General features: G+C 37.5%; 2 protein-coding genes across 2 annotated transcripts; one reads left to right on the forward strand and one right to left on the reverse strand.

Annotated features, from left to right (window-relative positions):
- Positions 1 to 2,760: 2,760 nt before the first annotated feature.
- Positions 2,761 to 7,844, forward strand: LOC102804730 (uncharacterized). The gene is made up of 7 exons (XM_006814258.3): positions 2,761 to 3,050; positions 4,624 to 4,903; positions 5,640 to 5,722; positions 5,988 to 6,012; positions 6,187 to 6,268; positions 6,728 to 6,749; positions 7,231 to 7,844. The coding sequence occupies exons 2-7, from the start codon at positions 4,689 to 4,691 to the stop codon at positions 7,401 to 7,403; spliced, it is 600 nt and encodes a 199-aa protein (XP_006814321.1). The 5' UTR covers positions 2,761 to 3,050; positions 4,624 to 4,688; the 3' UTR covers positions 7,404 to 7,844.
- A 617-nt stretch (positions 7,845 to 8,461) lies between these two features.
- Positions 8,462 to 18,707, reverse strand: LOC102805881 (43 kDa receptor-associated protein of the synapse-like). The gene is made up of 6 exons (XM_085506547.1): positions 17,932 to 18,707; positions 13,402 to 13,500; positions 11,526 to 11,648; positions 10,837 to 10,890; positions 9,374 to 9,573; positions 8,462 to 8,955 (listed from the first exon to the last, which is right to left on the reverse strand). Exons 1-6 carry the CDS (start codon positions 18,613 to 18,615, stop codon positions 8,874 to 8,876), a joined length of 1,242 nt encoding a protein of 413 aa, XP_085362673.1. The 5' UTR covers positions 18,616 to 18,707; the 3' UTR covers positions 8,462 to 8,873.
- Between the last annotated feature and the right edge of the window lie 1,811 nt (positions 18,708 to 20,518).

The raw sequence follows: 20,518 nt of genomic DNA on the forward strand, positions 1-20,518 counted from the left end.
GCCAAGTCTTATAGCGCCCTCACCGATGTGTTCCAGCTCACATGTTGGAAGTTGAGGGCACAGTGATACAGTCACCAAATAATTTCAGTTTGGGGCAAGAATGAAGGAACTACATCGGCTAATAATGGTAAAGGCAATGGGTGGTCGTTTTATGTCCAAAGTGGTCTCGTTTTGTGCCCCGTTGTCTATATTGAAAAGAGAAGACTGTACAACAACTGCTGCAGAATAAAATCCCTGCAAATCACCAACAAGTGTAGTACATGTATAAACGTAATTGTGAATTTCGGTGAGAAAATCATCAAATGGCGATTAACAAGCTTTGGTAAATCACTTCGCTGGAAGGCTGTACACAGCAAATGGTGAATAAAAAAGAAATCTAGTCTGTCAAAAAGTAAAAAATTTTACAATTAGGTTGTCTGGAAAAGAACGTGTTTTTGAATGTATTGGCCTACCCGAATCTACTAGCGCATTTCTTTAGACAGCAGAACTATGTGTAGAATTCGTCCAATCTATGGTAAAGTATGGAAACGAACACAGTCCTGTCTCTTTGTGGCAAAAATGTGTCGCTTGGACGGTTATATCAGAGTACGTATTCGTCTGAAAAATCAAGTAGGCTACCGAAGACTTTGTACGTAAGAAAACGATCCTAGTTAGCACACTCACCTCCGCTTAAGGTAGCGGGACTATTATTTGCATACTTGTTTTCATCTTCTAATTGTGACTAAATGACTACAAATAGACCTGGGAAAGTATATATTTTTAGAATCGCCAGTCTTCAAGCTTTTCACAAGTGTATGCATGCCCGTATCTGCAATCTACGACGCGTTACTCAATCAAAGGTGAACAATTACTTTTTCTGTAAAAAAAAATAATTACGCATTTATGCTGGCGATAAGAAGTATTTTTTTCACTTTTCCTAGTTGTTCAATAGTCTAGTAAATTGAATGTGTCTGGTTAGTTTTATTCAAGCAACGCGTTTTAAAAAACAGTGTCCTGAATTTCAATTACTGTTTTAGTCGCATTGCCCCCAACTCAAACCACAACTCGTTGGTAAATAATCGATGAAATAGTTTGTCTGGACACATTCAAGTTCCTCTCATTGTCACCTTAAAGCTGTGAAAATTTGGTGTTAATCCGACGACAATAAGTATACGTTATTTTTTGTTAAAGACCTTGTATTTTGAAAAACATAAACTCCTAGAAAACGTCCATGAAGTAACAGCAAAGATTTTCAAGCTTGTTTATCGGCACAATCAATTTGTTTTCCCATCAAGGTCTGTTTTACCATGTGTAGGGACATCCAAATGTGTAAGGCTATTGGAAACCAAAAAATAAAGGAATGGGATAGCTATAATTGGATAAATTCGGCATATGAAAACACCAAAATCAATGATTTTTTTTTCAGTGGCTGTGTGACCTTGTGTCTGACACATTCATATGCAAATGACTAATCTGTGAAACAAACAGGGGCGGAGACAAACCACTCAAATGTTTGGAAACATTGTGTGTCAGATAGCTACTGATAACACATCCTAACATTGCTTTGTCTTGAGTTTATCTTTGAAACTTATAGGCACACAGATTAAACCTGTGTTGTTGATTTTGGAAAACACTACTGAGGCTGCCTTGCTTCCCTTCAGAAAATCTATATTTTAACCAACTTACATGACATTCTATGTTATATTGACTTTATCAGATGAAAGTTTATAGTGCATTTCATCAATTAATAAATAAATGTGAAAATCGTAATTTTCAACACAAATAATAGTCTCGCTACCTTAAAAGGTTCCAAAAATTGTACCAGTTAGCATTCTACCATAGTTCGGTGGTTGTTACACGAATTTGTATTAGTATACTTTCTTTAAAAAAAAATATGGCCAAAAATCACTAGCTTTGTTCGAAATTCCAATTTCCAATTGAAATACTATATATATTTTATTGGAAAACATGCCATCGTACATTTACATAGGCAGGCTGAGTGACAGACTAAAGGCAATGGACAATTTGACATAGGGTGCGCTTTTAGGAATACTGGGCTCAGTTTTGTCAGGGTTCCGTCACGCTGACTCCGGCATCATCGATCAATGACGTCATATGTTGCTGCTCCATTTTCTTTCATAAAAGACTGTTTTGCCGTTGACGATTTGCAGCTTTTTTGTGTTTGCACTACGATATTTTCCGTGCTTCTTTCTATAATCCCAGCCGTGCATTATTAATAATATTCTGCTTAATATTCTGGTTCTGGTAAAATTTTAAGATTCGTGGGTGAATGGAAGAGCGAGTCAATGTATTTTCGTCTCGGGATATTCGTTGTAGAACTGAATATACCTTGATGGTGTCAAGCACTGTGCTCTTTGATACACTATTACATTCAGTAAGCTTACAACATATCATCTGGCATCGCTCAATATGTGACATCGTCATGGCAACACTAATACGAATATTTCAATGAATGGTGATCGATTTCCCTCCGCGAGGCGATTCCATTCTCTCTATATTTACAGGGTAAATTTCACGATAATAATAGAGTGGGGGTAAAGCATCAATCGCAGCCGATTTCCCCCTTGGATAATTACGCTTACGTTGTTTCGTTTAACAACAAAGACCCGCAACAAACACCACTTTTGTTGGTAACAGCTATACTCCCCTAGCAACGTGCGGATTGTGTTATTGTTTCGGGAAATGCTATACTATTTAATTGTGAGCAACAAGAGTTGCCATTCGAACTGATAGAAAATAAACACAGTTTCAATTACGGTTCGTGTTGACACCCAGACACAGAGTGTTATTAAGTTATCACTAACGACTACTTTCAATATACGGCCGCTCGCACAAGTACGAGGAATAGTCGCCTGTAAATGCGTGAATAGTCGCCAGTCAATACGTACGCTGAGCTCGGAGCGATATCAGTAAAACACGTACTCTAGTTACAGCTGTACAGTGAAATAGAGGCAACCACAGGGGAGTTTCCGTCGTCCACAGTCCCCAGTTATCGTACTGTGTTACCACCGTCGTTCTAGGTGACTGCGCCCGACCGGGAGCTCATTTTGGTAAGATTGCATTTTCCACTTGGTAATCGTAAATTGTATCAATCAATCAATCAATCACTCTTAGAAAATGATAACCAGCCACAACCCTGTTAATTAGAAAACAAAACGCTGAATATTTGTCTTTATTTGAATGTCTGAGATATTATAATATTCGTATAGGCGATCTACAAATGATAGACTCAAAACAGTCAACGCGTTGTAGGAAGACATAGCATCCAGAGAGACCGAAATTGAAAACGGTAACCATTGAAATCCACCTGAAATCGAAAATAACTTTTTTTATCGCTGAATGGGTATACATATAAGCACTGTATACGAAATCGCGAAATGGTAGCTTCTTCACGAAATAGTGGAATGCTATTATATGAAATTTATGAAAATAGCAAAAACACCCGGGAAATACACCCTTCAACACTGAAATACAATACTAGTAATCATAACATTGATAGACGAGTAGAATTGTGTACAACCTTTGAGCATAATCTTAATCGCACACCGAATTACATGTACAATCATTTGTTACGAGCAAGCAGATCCGGGATCGATTTATAGCTTGTATTCCGGCTTGTATCATATGTTTATTTCATTGCTGACCCAATTTTCGGGCTTTTAAACTTGACCACGCGTAATTAACAATCAAGAAGAGGAACGAAAGTACCGTTATAGGTGATCAAGGCGTACAGATCGTCCGGCCACTCGCTGCATCTGTGATACAGTGTGTATAACAGTGAAAGTGACATGCGTTCAGTATGTAGTGAAATGTCGTTAACTGAATTGGATTTGTAAACATATGCATCAGTACATTGCATATCGCCGACAATTTATTGAAGTAGTGCATGTATTTGATTAAATTCCCGACTGTTAGGGTGACTGCGATTTGAGATATAGTCCGTCTTTGATCTCGGCATTTATTTTGAAAGGTCTCAAATAATTATGTTACTTACCTTACTGATGGTGAGATACATGAAGCATGTTATGATTTGGATTACGTTAGACGACTCATTTTTGTATTGCTATATGCATAATCACTGCAGTGATTCAAAGATGGCCGACCAAATTAAATAAAAATCAAAGCTTTCTGCGTTTCCATTCTACTACACACCACGACATACACGTTAAATCCAACACCTCCGCGCTCCTGTTAAGTGGCAATCATAAACTGAATTAAATATAATTGAACCGACTTCTCTTGTCCACGCTGTGTACTTTACTCATTTCTATCTTATTGTTAAGTGTCGTGTATTGTTAAACGACGTTGTGTTATTTTCATGGGCCCCTCGCCACCCACTTATACGCGGTCGTCATGTTTTGATATGAGACTCATAGCGACGTATACAACGCGTGTAAAATACATTGTTTATTTACATGAAATTCGAACACGCGCTGCGCGACGACACCGCGCTTTGAAGGGTCGTCGCGCCGCGTCATGTTTGATACGGGACTCATAGCGACGTATACAATGCGTGTAAAATACATTGTTTATTTACGGACGCGGGTCGCGTGACGTCCACCGCCCTTCAATTAAGAATCTTTGTTATTTATCCACTACGCTGAACTTGATCATGTGCTTTAGTTTCTAGAAAAATTGATATTACCGGAATATGTAATAACGTGACGCAAAGCAATAGTTCTGTTGCCATGTCAACTAGAAAGAGACAGCAGAAAAGGCCGCGTCGGAGGATACGCGCAGCTGCCAAAGAAGAGAACGACGACCGGAGTGATATCTTGAGAAAGTTGGCGATTATTGGCGACTATTTGAGCACCATTGATCAGAAGTTGAGGGAGCAGCTGACGTCACAGGAAATTCAGGATCTTAAGCTCGTGTTCGATACATTTGACCGAGATCACAAAGGGTCAGTAGCGTGAACTTTCAGTCAGTCAGTCAGTGAGAGCGTTATGTTTTATATGCACTTAGGTGGGCCGATGGGCGAACATGTTTTAGTCGTCAGAATAATCGACATCACTTTACCCTTTCAGACTTTGGTGCTTTCCAGCGCGGTTTCTGCGCCCTCAGCGACGAACTCCAACGCAACCCCTGGAAGCAGCACTGTATACTCTGATTGCTCTTGTAAAAACATTTACTCTAAAGCATGGCATATTCGCATATCATAGAATTTATCTTGGCTGAGTACCGGGGTTTTGCATCCTTTTCGCACGCATGCCTTGCCTGCGCGCCGAGGTGCGGAAGTCACAGTTGTTCACAAAGTACAGGCATTGTGAGAGTAAAACTTGTGAGAGTAAAACTTGTGATGGTCGATTTTTCAAAATTTAGAGCGACTGTTTTATAACTTCCTATTGCATTTGCCATAAAACGTGAACAAATTAAAATGTCGCTATGATATGACGGTTAGTTTAATAAGACATGGAAGTCATTAGATTCCATCGAATTAGTTGAAAATTTGATTTTTAAAGCAAGTAAATACAAATTAGTCACAATAACAAAATACGATTGATGCGACGTGCCGGGAAATAAAAAAATAATAAAAGTCAATGTTAAAACGTTACCCTAGGAATCGCGACTATATAACTATGGATTTGTTTAAAAATTGCCAGTAAAGCTCAACATGAATACACATATTTTTCTGACAGGTGTATCGATTCTGATGATCTACGTCGAGCAATGAGAGCATTGGGATTCAAGCTAACACCGAGGGAACTTGACGAAATGATAGGTATTCATTTGAATTATACAACCCAGATTCTTATTACGATTATAAGAGAGAAAACACAGCGCATCGCATGAATTGATACACCATATAATAAATTAAAATAAATTTCATATACACGCCTCCCTGAAATGTGGAATTGTTGAGCCAGTCACGAATATGAGTTGGTGTCAGAGAATCATCAAACAACTTTATTTCTGTAAAGTGAATAAGAACACTACCATTTTCATCTATACACTATCCTTACATTCGTTTCCTTTGCCAATTACAGCCGATCTTGACAACGATCAGAAAGGGTGAGTACTAAAAGTTATTTTGAAAATGTGTTATATCATAAAAGGAAAGCATTACGCGACAAAACACGGAAAAAATCCCACATGAAAACGGGCAAGGTGTTATGTGGGACGCCATCTATAGTTCAAATATTCTGATACCTTCGTTTTAATCAATCTGTCTTGTTCGTCTTCTAGGTTGGTGACCTTCAATGATTTTCTGGAATTCATAGTAAATAAACAAGGCAATGCACGTGACATCTATGACGAAATCGTTCAGGTGAATAATATTAATTTGCTATGAAAATAAAACAAGTAATGGAACTCGCGCAGACCATTTTGTCAGATAAATGCCATACTTTACCAACCCATACGGTAACCGCGACATAAATGCACGTATAACTTCTACTATAACTCACTTCGTAGCTGAAAGTGGTAAACAAGTGTGAGTAATAGAGGTCATTCACGATGTACAAAGATTAAAATTTGCATAAAGCCGAGAACTGTGAATCTATGGCGCGTAAACATCAAATAAACTGTCAATAACGAGTATTGATTGTATATAACCTAGGGACTCCGTGGTAAGAGCTGTGTGGGGATAAAAGGCAAAAAAACAATATTTTTTTTTTACCTAAATTATTCAAACTATCTTTTGATATAAATGACTTTATGAATGAATGTATATTGGGTAATATGATGATGATGTCATCATTAAGAAGAATACCATTTTGTTTTACAGGGATTTAACATGATTGATACAGGTATGTGTTATTGTAATGTCGTTTCACAAATCCACCATTTACATTACGACAGATATACCATATATGCACATGCGCAGTTACTTGATCTCAAACTCCAACGGGCAAATAACAACAGCTCAACAAATAATTTGTTTCGTTTCACTTGGTACCTCCCTCTAAGAGACATTTTGATGTATTACCGGCTCGTCTCAGTTCGGTCATAACAAAAGCTGTGACTGTCGAGTGGTGTCTACGCATGCGCCACACTACAAACGAGGTACACTTTTATATTTCTTAGAAGTACATCGAGTTTCATTCAAGTTGTATAAAACACGAAACAAAAATAAAACTTTAGCACATATTATATTTTTAAAAACCCAATTTCGTTCTAATGGGAAATAAAAGAATTATATATTTTTCACGAATTTCAGTGATAAATTGAGACCACACACTGCACAATCTCTTCTAAAATGTGCATAACATATTCGTTTTTTTAACCCAGACGGTAAAGGTCACGTGACGTTTGATGACATTCGCACATCGAGTGACGAGCATGGACTGTGGTATTCGGACGTTATGATTCGGGAGATGATCCACGAAGCCGATTTGAACGGTGACCACGTGATCGACAAGGAAGAGTTCATCAACATCATGCTAAAAACGAATCTTTTCTAAAATCGACTTGAAGATTGAGCACGTTAGTGCCGATGGTATATGTAAGATGTACGTACACGTGCGTGTATCACGTGTGCCTAGTTACGTGGTACTGATAGAACATATGAGAGACAGTGCCTTCTAAGAGCTTGAAGATCAATCCCTGATGATGTGTTATTTCGAAACAACATTGACTTTTTTTTTAATTTTTCTTTGTTTACTAAAATACGGATTTGATTACGTTTATACTGTATTCTCGAAACGGGAGTTCCCAGTCTTGAATGCAGGGTTTAGATGTTCAAGTTATCATGAACATGTCAGTGACCTATTCAACTTATTGCCCATATGTTTGGCATGTCTATTTCCACCACTGGGGTAGTAAATGGCAAACATTTTGGTCTCAGTGAAAGACAAGAACCCATGATAGCAATAAAATTCTGAATAAACAATGTTTACATATCATTTTCCCGCTGATTTGGAGACAATCGAATTTTCAAATTATCAAATCGATAACGGAGTTGAACAAATCCTATAGGAGACCACTCAGTGTACATGTTTGATACAAATAAAACATTTGTATGGCCATTGTGAGGAAAATATCTACATTAACTGTTTCGATCAAAATGTGTAAGTATACGGTTGTTAATATAAAATCACGTGGCCAGGATATAAAAGAAATTAACTTAATATTTTTGTGTAATAAATACTAAATTATTGCAGTTAAAGGGCGGTAGTCGTCGCGCCACGCATGCGTGAGATATATAAACAAAGATGTCGACTTTGACTGTTGTGCAGATCAACGAGTACAAACTGGGACGTTTTTTAGGTGATTTGAAGTTATCGAAGGAATCATCGGCGATAATTAGTGCAAGTCGCACCCAGGTCAAACCTCAAACTTGTGATTTCCATTAGAAGAGCCCATTGAATTGTGTGAAAATCAACTTGAATGTTTATCAACACAAATGTCGCACATGCGCAGCGCGACGTCTCCCGCCCTTTAATAGTTTGAAGAAATGTGAAATGATATGGATTGCGGATCCCTGCAATTTATCAGGGACGACAACACAGGGAGGCAAGAATTGTCAGTTATGCATTTTATTTAACAATTCGTATATATAGGTTTTTGGTTCACACAAATACTTTTTAATATTTTTAATATTTCCAGCATCAAACGGACGTATGTTAGATAATGAATACACTTAATATACATATATACACAACTCTGCCACGATCGGGCTCTTTGAAATAAAAGTCACCACTGACGCACCTGGTACGATTTCAACTGGCATGATGATAAAAACGTTTACCAAAGGCGTCGAACTCAACGTCCACCAGGTCCTACTCAAGTTGATATTAATTGTAATACCATTTCAACTGAATGCACAATGCAGGTGTCCAACATGTATTACAAAGGCTTAAATTGTCAATTCAACGTTCAATAGGTCGTAGCAAAACGTTTCACATTGATGTTCTAGGAAACGTTTCTGTTCTTCAAACAAACACTGGTTTGACGAGAGATCTTCGACAGTCTGGGCAACCTCTTGAATCTCCGGCTGTGTATTCCTCTAAGCAACTGAAAGGTAAAGACGCTTGGTTATAGAGATACCATAGACACGACATACCACATCAATTTCCCACAACCCCTTAAATACCCCCAGTCTAAATGGGACCGGTAGTATTAGCATGGAAGTCCAAAGGCGCTTGTGAACTACGAACTACGAAGCCTCAAGAGCAGCCACGAAAGTGAGGGGTTCTCACCACTTCAGCCAATCATCGCCAAGTCGACGCGTGTGGTCACGAATACGATTGAAAAAAATATGTATTTTAGAGATTTGCCATATCCTTAATGGGAACGACGACGTCATCAAATGAGACATTTTACTGAAAGAGGGTGAGACTCATAGGAAAGGTGTAATATAGACGCAGATGTGAGACACGTGAACAAATGTTTCACATAAGCTAGAAAAAAAAAGACAATAATCGGAAATTACCTTGCGTGAAATAAATGAGAACACTGCAGTGATTCCAAAGACTCTGGTTTCTCGGAAATCACCTCATTGCATACACCGCAGCTTAGCGCCAAATCTTCCACACACTGCTTGTATAGCTTATTATTCTCCCATGCTTGTTCTAACTGTCCCAGTGTGGTGTGAATTTGCTCTAGGTACAAGTGACACTTCATAGCTAGGAACTACAAAAAAAAGGAGAAACCAATTATGTAAACCAGTCCTATTAGATGCGACAACCCCCACCTCGCTTAAAAATGTATTGCACCCTCTATTATGTTGTGCATATAAATTCAACACACCTGTCGTCTGCTGATCTGAGACGTCTATCTCAACTCATCTCATTTCATAAACTCCCGCCTTCCTGCAGACGCGGAACATTTACTTACCGGGGTATACGTACATGACGACACCCAATCCCATCATGCAACCCAAATTACGAATCCCATTCACATCTTCTAGAAAGTTGGTCAAAAATCGCATGAAAACGTTCACTGTTTTATTATCACGTGTGGGTTCCTCTTCTCTGATTTGCTCGTCACAAGCGCATGCGCAGTTTCATAAAATTGATATGTAAATAAAACCACAGTGAGGCGATAAGCACCAGTCCCATTCACGTCAGTACAAATAAAATATTTATCACTATAATGATCATTGGAATGCACATACTGTGCTCGTTACGTATCATGTACTCGCACTCAATTCCAAACATGAACCATAATAAACCTATCGAGGTCAAAGAACAGTAATATCGCATCAGTACCCCCATGAAGATATTACGGCCTCTACTTATTAGTGAGGAATGACAGTGTGGTATCCAATGCGAATGATGTCAAATTGTCGAATCACGCCTGTTCACAATATAGTCTCGTTTTTTTTTTGTTTTTTTTTTTTGATAAAATATTTTAAATTAAGCTTGAAATTAATCATTAAATGTAAAATATATAGTATTCAGTATTCGGTGTCTAACTATTCATAGTCACATAAAAACAATGTGTTGGATATTACATATGGTATCAAAGAACACATTACTGTAGAATATTTTATTTTCGCTTGGAATTAATTTTCGCAGAAGAATTGATTCAGTGAAAATAAAATCCAGCGAATATACCTTTTTTTACATTAAACTTGTCAAAAATCAGTGAAAATAAATTCCATACAAAACACCCAAAAAGTCCTTTCAGCGAAAATTATTTCCAGCTAAAATAAAGTATTTTACAGTATTATATTACGTAGGAATAACAGAAATACAGCTAGAAGGCACTCATTTAGCTAAACGCTTTTAGCAATATGGTACAAAACGCTAATTTTCGCCTATGCGATTTGAGTAAGCGGTACTGTGCCTTCTGAATGCATGAACGGGGGAAAGAGTATTGTAGGTACATCTTTATCACAAATCCGACACGATTGAGCACAGAAAACGCATGTACTCATGTATTCATACGTACCTTACTTCCGATGCATTCGGCCAGATCCAGAGCTCTGTGAATGTATTCTAATGCCTACACATAATATATAATAATAACAACAACAAACTTGAATACATTACATCCTTCACATCATTTAAATGTCACGTGATATATTCAATTAAAATCCGTTGTGGTGTTTTTTTTTTTTTTATCTTGGATCGTTTCTATAGGATACGTGCGAACAATAATTGGGCTTAAACCAATGCACTTTAAAGATGTCGAATCATATCATTTTCAAGATAGTAAGTCAGCGCACATTTATGATCACGATCAGAGTCCTCTGATAAAGATAAGTTTTGAAAAAAAAATCTCGTGGCTTTGTAAAAATGTCGGTCATTCACACTCATGCGTTAATAACTCACGTCATTCTCTTTTAAGTTGACGAACTTGTTTTACGTGTTTTAAAAAATTATAGCATATACTCGTCATAAATGATTGCTCCGTCTATCAAAAACTTTGAAATTGTAACTGCATTGCAGTTGATTGTGTCAAAAACTTTGACCTCAGTATACTCCTATGACACACACACACGTGGTGATTCATTCGAATAGTTGAATAGATGAACAGCCGGCGGTGAATTTTTAGAATTTAGAATGCCAATAAAGTTGGCACACGTGGGCGTATGGGTGTGTAGTGAAGATGCTATTTTCCTTTAGATAATTAATTACCAGTCGAAATTGCTTGGTCATTTCCATATTTTTCGCCATTCCAATCGACGCATGTATCTGTCCCACCTTGTCACCAATCTCCACAGCAATATTCAGAGAGGCTTCATATCGTGGGAGCGCCCTCTAAAAAATATTTAGATGTGAGGTCGTTTTAATTATACAAAATCGAGTCAAGTCCACACTGCGTCCCTAGAGGACGCTGTAATTTTCACACTGTCATACTTACCATATGTACCAAACTTCTGTACATTGAACCGAATCTATGTGCATTATACCGAGCCGTGTACATTGTACCAAACCTTCTACATTATAGCGACCATGTGTACGTTATACTACACCTATATGCATTATACCGAACTTTTGTACATTAACCCTCCCCGTATACAATATACCAACCCTATGAACATTATACCATCTCCGTATATATTATAACCAACTTTGATCTGTACATTGTACCGAACCTATGTACACTATACCTAATCTATATGCGTTATATCGAACTATTGTACATTATACCGAGACCGCGCACAATATATATATATATATATATACTAACTCTATGTACATTTTACCAACTTTATTTGCATTATACCGAACTTTTGCATATTATGACGATCCTAGGTGTATATACCAACCTAGGTACATTATGCCAAAACTATATAGACTATACCGACCATATATACATTATACTGACCCCATGTACATTATATCCCTCCTAGGTACATAATAACTATCCTAGGTACATAATACCTACCCTAGGTACATAATACCTACCATAGGTACATAATACCTACCCTAGGTACATAATATCTATCCTAGGTACAAAATACCTATCCTAGGTACATAATACCTATCCTAGGTACATAATACTAATCCTAGGTACATAATACCTATCCTAGGTACATAATACATACCCTAGGTACATAATACCTACCCTAGGTACATAATACCTATCCTAGGTACATAATACCTACCCTAGGTACATAATACCTACCCTAGATACATAATACCTATCCTAGGTACATAATACCTATCCTAGGTACATAATACCTATCCTAGGTACATAATACCTATCCTAGGCACAATACCTATCCTAGGTATATAATACCTATCCTAGGTACATAATACCTACCCTAGGTACATAATACCTACCCTAGGTACATAATACCTATCCTAGGTACATAATACCTATCCTAGGTACATAATACCTATCCTAGGTACATAATACCTATCCTAGGTACATAATACCTATCCTAGGTACATAATACCTATCCTAGGTACATAATACCTATCCTAGGTACATAATACCTATCCTAGGTACATAATACCTATCCTAGGTACATAATACCTACCCTAGGTACATAATACCTATCCTAGGTACATAATACCTATCCTAGGTACATAATACCTACCCTAGGTACATAATACATATCCTAGGTACATAATACCTATCCTAAGTACATAATACCTATCCTAGGTACATAATACCTATCCTAGGTACATAATACCTATCCTAGGTACATAATACCTACCCTAGGTACATAATACCTATCCTAGGTACATAATACCTACCCTAGGTACATAATATCTACCCCATGTACAATATGTCAATCTTTCACATCACTTCATGGCAGGTATATATTTGATATAAAATACCTCGTCATCCTGAATTCAAATTGTATTTTTTTGACTCTTATGTTTGTTTGTACGGGACGGCGATCGAATGCGTAAACGAACCTACAAATCGGTAACGCAATCTTACAAAATATCACGCTTACCAGAAATTCCGGTCTAATCTAACTGATGCACATTGCGCAAATCGCGAAAGAATTTTCTGAGAATTCAGAATAGCAAAGGAAATGAAGTATAATTTTACCTCGAAGTCGTGTCTATTTCTGTGAATATCGGCAAATAAACACAGACACCTCGACTGCGTGTTCCTGTCACAATGTTGTAAAGCCAGTTTCATTGCGTCCTGAAATAAATATAAAACACAGGATGTACCATTTGAGGTCCGGATAGGTGGGGTGTAGCGTGACGGTGTCAGATTCGAGTGGAGGCGTTTTTGAACTTAATCTCCCTCCACATTGGGCTTCATCCTTGTATTCAATTGTTATCCATTGCTACGCTCGTTCACCCGTTCTTAATTAAAATAGTTTCCAAAATTAGTTTCGTTCCCTTTAGTTCTACTGCAAGTATTATTAAATATACAAAAATAATACGACGTGCCTGGATTCGTGTAGACTACAAAACCATATGTCCATGAGGACTGGGTAAACAAATGAATTATATTGGTCACTGTGCGCAGCTTGGAACATTGCCGTACCTCTCCGACACTCCCCGTGTTATTGCTGTCATGATTAACACATATGGAAAAAACAAAGGTGAGACCCAGATTTGCCTTTAAGGACACCTATCACTGGCGAGTTAAATGGGGCGCAGGTTGAAAATGTACAAACTAGTTCTAAATAGTTTGGTTCCCTCAAATTCATGACGAAGAGCATATAGATAAATCAGTATCCATTATCAAACGACTTTCTGCTGACTTCCCCGCAGTCCAATGCTCTACTCCATTTTGAATTGAGCCAAGGTTCACAGTTCAACTACTTCGATCACTCCACGCTTTCTCTCCGAATTTCATAGAAGCCAGTCACAGAGAATAATTAAAGTACCCGCGAACAATTTATCATAACTTTATGTTTCAAAAGTATTACATAATTATTGATTTACCCATATGTCTTCAGAATATTTTCGAAATATTGTTTTGGAAAATAATGTCTTGAAAATGTGAACAAAAATTTGTTGAAGATTTCCACCAGAATGTCATTTACTTATTAAAAATATTTAGTATTTATCATTTTTTTTTAATAATTTGCAAAATCCATAAATACCCCTACTATAAATATATCTAATAGTTCCCCATATGTAACCAAACGAAATGTTAAGATATTATGAAACCTGTTTAAGTAGTGGCTCACACTACCACCATTTTCATTTTCATATATATTTGTTTGGTGTTTGTGTGCAGCAGCATGAATTGAACAATATTGTAACGGTCAAGAAATTATCGAATTATGTGTTATAATAGCAGATAATAATGTACATACTGGCATATAAGTGTAGGATTTGGGAGCTATCATAACCAGTATGTGTTATGACCCGTAAGATATTATGTATTATATTATACCAGTATATTGATGGTGTTAATCCATTGATTTGATTGGTCCAAACACAAAATTTGCATATGCAATCCATGGTATATTGGCTGATAATGCACGGCTAAACCAAGTGGCCCTGGAACATGAATTGACTACAGGTTTAATACGGAAATATATAAAACCGGTATTATTTGATTTTTAGGGAAATACAGTGGTTGAATTTTAGAAGAATATTGAAAAAAATACTGAATTAAAAACATCTGAAAAGTTATATAACTATAATATTGCTTTTTGTTAATGGTGGGATCCAAGTTGTGAGCGTCGGTCGTTGGGTGATTGTCGTTCGCCACACAAACCTAAACCACCGTCCCTTAATACCGTGAGGTGCCTGCACGAACGCCAGAACGCTATGTTCTCAGTGTTGTTACTTTGAGATGGATTGCGAACTTCCAACAAAGAAAACATGATCTTTAAGTACAAGATATAATTGAGGGATTTAATGACATAAAAATGCAAAACTATGAGTCACAGGCAAAAATGTATGCCACCAATAACAACCGGTGTCCGGTAGCGACAGCTGACAAAATTGCAGTGCACCCGGGTAATTGCCATCTGTTTCAAAAAAACACGGGACAACGCAGGATTCGACGACGATATATGGTATTGTAATTCTTCACTATGGGTAAATAAATTACAGGAGATGATGAAGGTAATTTCGAAAGCTACAGATTTGTGCCGAGTGTACACCAACCACTGTACTAGAGCGACGGCGTGCAAAGTCTTTCGGCCGGAGTTGAGACAATGCATATCATGTACGTGTCACAAAAACGATGCGGAAATCCGATCTTACACCATCAAACTTACCCCAGAACAACGACAAAACTTGTCAGTCATACTGTCACAAAACTTTGGTGTTGAGGGACTGTGACCAAAGGTATCCAGGTCAGATGTTGGAACTGAGGTCGCTGTGCCGGTCGCCGTACATGATACACCGCGTACCGCCGCGTACCGCTGAACGTCAAATATCCACAGTTACAAGTAGTATGATAAGTCACAAAACCGGTTTATTTCACAACTGTACTTTCAATGGGGAAATTACAGTCCAAATTGTACAAAAACCGGAATGAAAACGTGGAAAATCCGTTGTTTAAATGATCCAAACTGTACACGACCCTGTATTTCAAATCGCTTTGTGCGTCGGTAAAAGGTCAGAAAGGTCATCCTTTGTTATGCTAATTTGTGTGTTTACGCTGCTCTATTCAACGTGGATATGTTTTTTTTCATGTGGAATAAAAAGTAGTTTGTATTCAATTTGAAACGTGTTGCGCATGTAATTTTTGTATGCATTCAGCGTACAACTACATACTATTCTTATAAATATTCATGTTCAAGGGCCATAATCATGATCTTTTAGTAGATGAAAGTAAACTCTTTTTTTACAAGTTTTATCGAATTGTCAATATACTGGTATAATATAATAGCAATAACCCCCGCCGAAGTTGGGTATACCACTTGATATTGCACATTTCACTCCATATATGCACTCGCCTGCGGCTCGTGCATATATGTCGTGAATTATGCAATATCTCGTGGTATACCCGCCTTCGGCGGGGGTTATTGCTTAAATATGTAATGGCAATTACTTGCCAACTCTGTGATACTAACCAAAATCCCTCTCTATTTTAATATATAATTGTTTGAAGAATTAAGCAATTTTGCTCTTCTACTTTCTGTTGACAACTATTAATTAATTGACAATACCTGAGTGTTGTTTTCTGTATATTTTATTTTGTCATTGGTGTGTGCTTTTTAAACAAATATGTAATATAATGAATTAAAATGATAAACATAGAGCACCTTATTTAAATCAGACAACATTTCAACATAGTGTGATCTCTTCTATTAATTGTGTATATCATTTTTCATAGAAGCTTGTGCAGTGACCCTATATTATTATTTCTCTATCTCCATTAATGTAAATATCATATGTGTAAAAAAAAAATACGAACAATTTTTATTTTGAGTTGCGTCCCAACTTAATGAGAATTCCGATTGCACATGTTAGTTATCTATACATTTGTGTGTTCAGAAATAACATCTATCCAAATAGCTTAACAAGGTCATTGCACTTTTCACAAGTCTAGACCAGCTGTACGTATACGATATACACGTGAATGATACTCAAGTCAGAAAGTCGATATCATTACTGAAGACGCCATATAACCCATATAATGTTTCCGACAAAATGTTTTATTCGAGTATACGATCGAGGTAGCGACGTAGGCGACACAAAATAAAAATATTTCGAGGTTAACTACGAGTTTTATTAATCCAAAATGCCTCTCCATCACCAGTGGGGGTATCGTACAAGTACATGGTAATATAATGAAATATAAACATTTTCTTTGGTGCAGTCGGTTATACAGAACACATACGAATTATTGCCATTTTAACTACTACGATTACACTCTTTAAATCCTCACCATTTTGAGACATTGCGATAATGATATGGGTCGTTGGGCTCCAAGTGACGTCGCATTTGTCTCGAAGGCTCTCAGTCGTGAGAATCCTAATGCGAGTTTTTACATCGGATGTCATACCCCCTAGGTTTCCCTAAATAATTCAACCCAAGTTAAAGTAACTATACGTCCGGTTTCCGACCCCGGGATGCCGGCCATACTCTTGCTTGCAGTGGGTGTTGTTTTTTGGGTCCATCGGTTATATTTCATAACCGTACTATCTCACACCCACACATACAGGCACACATATCGACAGAAACATCACATTTCGTCAGTTTCTTAACTAAGAGACTTTTACGTTTGCCGAAGTTACAATTTTAGCGAAATAAACTTAGATATTATTTAAACCTGTTTTGAGTTTTTGAAATTTAAGTATCAACAATACGGGACACAGATTTCGCTATAAAGGTCCAACTAGTTACTAAGAATTAAGTAAAATACGATTAAGTATCATTTACTGACTATAAAAAGACTAATTTGTCACATTGTAAAGTCTAGGGGAGGGGGTGATCCAATCGTGTTGTATTAATGAGATTATTTAATCACATAGTCTTGGATTATTAGTCCGATCAGAAATTATTATAACTCACTAATAACATCAGTTATCGATTATGTATAACATGGTCGAACAATGGATATCTTGAAGTAAACCCGACCGTACACGGAGAAACAATTACGAACTGTATCAACATTATTTTGTTTCCAGAGAAAAAAATAAATCCAAATTACCTCGGTACACTCGAGTGCAATGTTCAGTCTCTGTAGTTTACGATATGGGTTCGCTAGATTGAGACGTGCAAGTGTGTGAAACTTAACACTCCAGTCCTCTCCGCATTTTGCCACCATTTCAGCACCTTTCAGATGATACTGCAACGCCCTCTCGTAGTCGCGCAGCAAAATATAAAAGTCTCCCAAGCTTCCATACGTGTTACACTCCAAGCTTCTGTCCTCGTTCTTTAGCGCTAAATGCAACGCATTGTGCATGTTTTCCAGTGCTTTCTGGAAGTCGCTGAAACCGAGGTAGGCGTTACCAAGGCACAGATACACTTGACCCAGCGTCTTGGGATTCTTCGTAGCCTGACTCAGCGAATGTCTGCAATATGAAATGGCTTTATGGTACTCGCACAGTTTCTCATTGCTTCGCGCTAAGTTAAGATATGCCTCGGCTCTCATTTCGTTGCTGTTCGTCTCGTTCGCCACATCGATTTGCTGCACGGAGTAGTGCAACATGTCTCTGTATTTACCCCATTCGCAGTGGGCCCACGCCAAGTAACCCAGCGCAACGAATTTATCTCGTCCGTCTGTTGCCTTGGCCACGGCCCTCTTCCATTTCACAACTGCTTCGTAGGGTTCCTGATCTCTGTATAGCCGAAGTCCGTCATCCACAAGTTTCCTCACCCATTTTTGTCCCATTTCGTTCTGTATATCCGATGACTTGGAATTATAAACTATTAGATCGATCTAAATGCATGGCTGCGAGAACTAGCTGCTATTTAATTGCCCGGCGATCAGATATATGCTGTTTTAAGTAATTTGATATACATACTGCGTGTTCATAGAGGTCAGGACATACACATTACAATTGTTGTATATCTGTGCTGCTGTCACACATTTTAAGGATACTAACGCGTCTTGTATTGAATCAATCAAGCATAGAGATGAAAAAAACATCCCACTGATCGAACTACCATGGAAGGTCTAGACAACTTTGACACTAGAGATGGAATGGAACCCTTTTCTATTTTAAATTATCTGAAAGAAATCATCTCGACAATGCACATTAAAACTACGAGCTTTGTCTTACATCTATACCTAGTTTCTCCGATAAACATAAGGGTAATATGCTATGGCCATTAACGGAGAAGCTGCACATTCCAACGCCACAAGATAACAATTTATGTATCTTCAAGTGCGCCCCCACACGATGCATCGGACATTATAGTGTGTTGCTTGGCAATGCGTAATTTATAAGGCGACAACAGTCACCACGACTATATGGAGTTTACGAGGCGATGATGGAAGCTCGTATTTTTCGAATAATTGTACGTCTTCTGACAATTTCTAAAGATCCTATTTGTTTGCTTGGTAAGAATACATGCAAATAATGTCGTATTCTTTGAACAAAATCAATGATGGACGAAACAAATATATAACATTCACATGTCGCTCTTTGTTTTCAAGCGTCAAACATATTTTCTTAGCCGCTGCTCTCAGAAGAATTCAGAAATGTATAAATGAACAGTAAAATGCCATACATGTTATTACCCTAACAAACGCACATATCGCTTAAGCAACTATTCTTTTACCGATGCTCCGGACGTCCAACCTGAATATTGGTATACCACGCAAAAATAGTACAAGTAATCGTATAGGACAGTGATTGGTAATACGTTTGGAGTAGGGTTAGCTCAATTGAGAATGAAAATGACTTTTTAGAAGTGGAGATTGGAGTCAGGGAAACAGAGACCTATACATAACCCATATTGTTATGCAGCGTGACGACTGTTAACATTCTTTATTTGTTCTACTATTCAGTAGCAATGTTGAAATGAACCCGGAGCCTCAAACACGCCAGCGAACGACAAACGGACCACTCGTTAGAAGGAGTGACCAATATTAATAAATTCTCTCGAGGAAATGGCAAACAACTCGAAAGATCTTAAAGCTAAGTTTTATTGAAATGCGTGTAAAAATCAACAATATCGACGACACACTACTTCATGATATCCAAAAACTACTAGTTCAAATATGAAACGAATTCAGTTTAAAACGACCTAAACTGAATACGAAATAAAATCGTTAAGGAATGAAAACAGCGGTCATAGGTGTAACTTTATTTTCCGGGGCATTAAGCAACATTCCGAGTACGAACATTACACAAGAATCGAATTGTGAATGCCGCGCAATTATCACCATGTTTCCTTTTTTTACAAAGATGAGGGGTATGTAGTGAAAAAAACGCTTGTAAACTAGAGAGTACCAGAATCGACAGGATGGTGATCTTTCGCAAAGAATAAGACACTCATGAAAATGACATTTTGGAAGGACTTGAATGACTCTAGCTCTACAAATTCAACAGAGTGGTTCGAATATTACCAGTCATTATTTAATCCAAATATTGAAAATACATTAATGATACAATAATATTTGACGTGATATGGAGACATCATTACATTTCCTGAGCCACACTAATGTATCACAAGTCCATCAAAATACGAATATTCTCACCTATACTTCATATAATATATATAATTTGAAGTCACATGTTATTCCCCCCAGAAACTCCCATTTCTACAGGTATATTCTAATGTATCTG

Source organism: Saccoglossus kowalevskii, chromosome 12, assembly GCF_978046115.1.
Source record: "Saccoglossus kowalevskii chromosome 12, keSacKowa6.1, whole genome shotgun sequence".
Classification (NCBI taxonomy): Eukaryota; Metazoa; Hemichordata; class Enteropneusta; family Harrimaniidae; genus Saccoglossus; species Saccoglossus kowalevskii.